The sequence below is a fragment of the Argentina silus genome (assembly GCF_951799395.1).
Source record: "Argentina silus genome assembly, chromosome: 12".
Taxonomy (NCBI): domain Eukaryota; kingdom Metazoa; phylum Chordata; class Actinopteri; order Argentiniformes; family Argentinidae; genus Argentina; species Argentina silus.
Window position 1 is genome coordinate 6,368,156 of NC_139666.1, and position 4,359 is coordinate 6,372,514.

At 45.2% G+C, this 4,359-nt stretch overlaps 1 protein-coding gene across 1 annotated transcript in view; it reads right to left on the reverse strand.

Moving 5' to 3' along the window:
- The window catches only part of ints6 (integrator complex subunit 6), a 17,044-nt gene extending 14,419 nt beyond the window's left edge, over positions 1–2,625 (reverse strand). Inside the window, exons 1-3 of the mRNA XM_083682088.1 lie at positions 2,215–2,625; positions 2,002–2,079; positions 1,203–1,352 (exon numbers count right to left, since the gene is read on the reverse strand). Coding sequence (XP_083538214.1) covers positions 1,203–1,352; positions 2,002–2,079; positions 2,215–2,325 — 339 coding nt within the window. The 5' untranslated portion in view covers positions 2,326–2,625. The remainder of the gene's footprint in view (positions 1–1,202; positions 1,353–2,001; positions 2,080–2,214) is intronic.
- Positions 2,626–4,359: the final 1,734 nt, after the last annotated feature.

Consider the following 4,359-nt stretch of genomic DNA (forward strand, 5'->3'; position numbering starts at 1 on the left):
CTAACTATGCATACCTCAGGTAGAGAAGAGAGTGAGTGGAGGCCACTGTAGACGTGGGAAATGTAGTCCCAAACAAGTAAGAGTCCCACCCAGCACAGAGTACACACCTCAGGAGGTGGGCGATCTCTCTCATCTCTGTCAGTAATAACCCTTACTAAGGGTGGCATTCTGACCCGTGAGCGTAAGCCCGACATTTGCGCAAATCTTTCATTGATGTCAATGTGGAAACGTGCGCGATGACTTGAGTCACGTGTGTGTTCGAGTTGGGATTCCCTGAGAGACTACCAGAACAGCTTTGTCAGCTCTATTTCTAGGTTTCTACTTGCAGGGTTCAGTGCTTAGCGCCCCCTGCTGTACACAAACCACAGGAGGACCACTAGCCGGGGGCCGAACCCACAAATCTTTCCTCGATTCCTTACATCCTCTTTCCTCGCCTCCTTCTCAAAACACAACGGAGAATGTCCTCAGATCCGCTCCACCAATGAGCTTAGAGAAGGAGGCAATGAGAGAGGACGTGAGGAAGCGAGGAGAGTGTTTTGAGATGGGGCCCCTCCCCCCAACTCTGTTCTATTTTCCTATATCCTCCTGAATCAGATGTTATAATCCTTCAACTCAGTCACATGCTTACAAACCTCCTAACTTCCCTATAAGGGTATCTTACATAAGCATAGTATGCAGGGGAGGCTGGTGGAGGTAGAAATCGGAGGACAGGCTCATTGTAATTCATGGACTGGAATGAGGAATTGTATCAAACATGTGATACCATTCCATGCATTACAATGACCCCCGTCCTCCGATTTCTAGCTCCCACCAGCCTCTCCTGACATAAGCAATTGTATGAAATTTAGAGAAATGTTATTGTGATATGTTTTGTTACTCTTGGATGAAATGCCTTACCACCGAGAACAAAAAAGTCAGTAAGTCAACGCTAGTTATTGATTAGGTCAAAAAAAAAAAAAAAAAAAAAAAAAAAATGCTGCTGTCTTTCCTTGCCCGTCACCGTTCATGTCAACACTGTCCCCCATGGGGAATGTGTGGGGACGATGTGCAGGTGTTTGATGCTTGGAAGACTGTGAGATGGGGGGGGTGGGGGGGCATGGGGCGGGGGGGGGCTAAAAAAACTGGGGGGGGGGGGGGGGGCGGGGGGCTTGTAAATAAAGTTGAACTTATTCTCTCTTCTCTCTCTCTTCAATACAACATACCTGTCCATAGTTGTCTATTCCAGTCACTAATCTATTGAGATTGAGCAAATCAAAAGCGCTCCTCAAAGACTGGCCAATAGTAGTGAGTCCCGCCGCTTGAAGGTTCCGCAGTTCTGTCATGAATGTGGCATGGCTCTCTTTCCATCCGGCCTTTTGACACGGGGAGAGACGACAACAACAACAACAACAACAACAAGTTTGATATCATCAACAACAACAAGATTAGATTTCACATGTTTTGACAGACACAATATTGCTAGATGCCAAAGGTTAGGTCAAACTTCAGACTTTTTTTACAATACAGATTACTGACTAGATAAACATATCCAAGTAGGTCATTGTCTTGTCTGTCTGCCTTCGTCATATTGACAAGACAGACAGACATCCTATCCCTTAGTACTATATCAGATAGAGGCCTGACCAACTGTCCATCAGAGCAGATAGGTAAATCAATGGTGAGAGGTGACAAAGTGACAGTTCTCTTCTCGTAATCTTGCCTGCCCTGCCCCCCCCCCCCCCCCTCTCTCTCTCTCTCTCTCTCTCTCTCTCTCTCGTTCTCTCTCTCCCTCGCTCGCTCCCAAGTTGACACTACCTCGCTATCTATTTGTATAGATATCACCCAGAGTGCCTTGCTGTTCACATTGTAACAAAATGTCGGCCATGTTTTAAAGGGGGTATGAAAGCTCCTTGTGAGGATTTTTCACACAATTGATATGATGATCAGAGCGTGGGAGCGAAGTAACGACGATCCGGCTAGCTGCGTAATGTAAACCGGGACATGACCGAAAATAAACTCTACCTTGATTCCGAGAGGAACGTCCTCGAAATTTATCAGCATGTACCGGTCCCCGCGGCTCGCCGGATCCCTGCCTCTGAGCTGCGGAGAGAATAAAGAACAATTTACGGTTATCGAGCGGTTATTTTGACAGGGTCAGCAACGTCAATACATGACGATCGAAACCGCGATCCCGCATGGGGTCTTCCAGGGCGGTTCGTCCCGAGGTTACAGTACCTTCATGAATGTCTCAACAGCGCCTTTTGCTATGTCCAGATAGGTAGTGCCCAGATGGGTGCGCTGGTTCATTGAAGCGGACGTGTCTATCAGAAAAAGTAAAACGGGCATTGTGTTGGTGATGACGGGTTCTGCATGGACTTAGTGTCAGTGCAACCGGCCAAAACTGAAAAAAAAAATCTTTTGTTCTCCTCCTGCCGCCTCAGCTAGCTAGCTAGCTAACTGTCTCACACATTCTAAAAAAGTATCAAGAAGAGTGAGTGTAGATTCCCTTCCTCAATAAACTGAAATAAACCTCAAACCCAAGGGGCAGGCTATTAGTTGACGAGGGATTTTGATGGTTTTTGTTGTTATTTGACTAATATTTCTAAGTTTCATAGAAACTAACTTCCCTTTGACAGTTCATCCCTGTTTCTCCCCACACTGAGAGCTTTCTGTCTTGTCCACTGGTTTTGCCTCAGCTCCACACTTGACACCGCCTCCCAAGCGGTCTTTCAGCGTCACGTGGAAACACACTCGGTCACTGATAGGCTGTTTGAAGCTCCTCATTACCATATCCAAATATGGACAGGGCCATAACACTTGTCTGCGCATGCTTGCATTGAGGATTGGAATGCAAGGAAAGGGAGAAAGAAAATCTCAAGAAGGCAGAAGACTGGTACGAAGTGCATGCGGCGGACGAGACTGGTGCAGAATGTCACTTATCGTATGACACATCTAAATTGACGACGTGAAACAGATCCATATAGGCTATTCAGTAAGCTAATGTCACTAAGCTAAAGTGAAAGGTCTAGCCCTTGAACTGTTATTCCGTAATGTCAGACTACCGCCATCAAGACAACTAATTATGTTATTATAAAATCTTGTGTATAGCCTATATTATAATGTACATAATAACATCATCATGAGGGAAATCCAATCACAAATCCATCAACAGGCTATAAAATAGGCAGTAGGGTAAAACAGGCCATATTTCACTTCTGTGTGTGTGTGTGTGTGTGTGTGTGTGTGTGTGTGTGTGTGTGTGTGTGTGTGTGTGTGTGTGTGTGTGTGTGTGTGTGTGTGTGTGTGTTCTCAGATTTGTTAGAAAGGCAATCACATTTTACATCAAAGACGTCCTCAATCAGTACTGGGATAATTCAAATTTACTGAGAACACACTATTTTGCAATGAAACTCCAACATGCATAGCACAATAGGGTGGAGGCTCATAATTTTGCTAGAGGCATTCACTACTATGCAAACAACCCACCATGGCAGGCATCCAGCGGCCCATAGTGATCCTTATCTGTCATGGAGAGACCTGCTTATGGATATGACAGTACTGTGTTCCAAGTCGTCATGTAGTTCATTAACATAGGCCTACCAGATAAACTATGGAGTGTTGGAGGAGTTGGGGGGGGGGGGGGGGTAAACTGGCTGGTGGAAGGCTGGTGGAGGTAGAAATTGGAGGACAGGCTCATTGTAATGGCTGGAATGGAATGAGGAATGGTATCAAACTATACCGTTCCTCATTCCATCCCATGCATTACAACGAGTCTCTGGACTACAGTATCCTTAGTCATTATCATAGACATGGATTTATATGCATTATTTTCCATAATAAAACTACTCCTCCCTCTGTATATTCACATCTCCCTCCCTCCCTCTTTCAAAACCATTGCTGATTCCGTTCCATGCATTACAATGAGCCCATCCTCCGATTTCTACCTCCACCAGCCTCCACTGACTCACATGTAACTACTGCTCAACCATAATCCTCTGATGAGTAGCTAAACCAGTTTTAGTAGTTTGATTGACTGCACTCCACCCATATAAAACTGCCATATGCCTATCAAAAATGTAATAATAATTTGACAATAATAACAACCATGAAGTAATCATAATAATCATAATATGATGGTTTCAGTTGTCTGAGAAATGTTCTCTGTGCAGGACTTGTCAGTGGTCCGCCTGAACCCAGATGGTTTGACCCACAGTAACCCCCGTCTCATCGTCATTTAGCCTTCCACTGTATTGCATGCAACAATGTAACACATTATTCATATACGATTTCCGCATAAGTAGGGAAAAACTTCCGGCGGGATTGGCGGGTCTAGTTGGTCGTATTTCTATGGCGAGGGCATGGGCGGAGGTGAATGTCCTG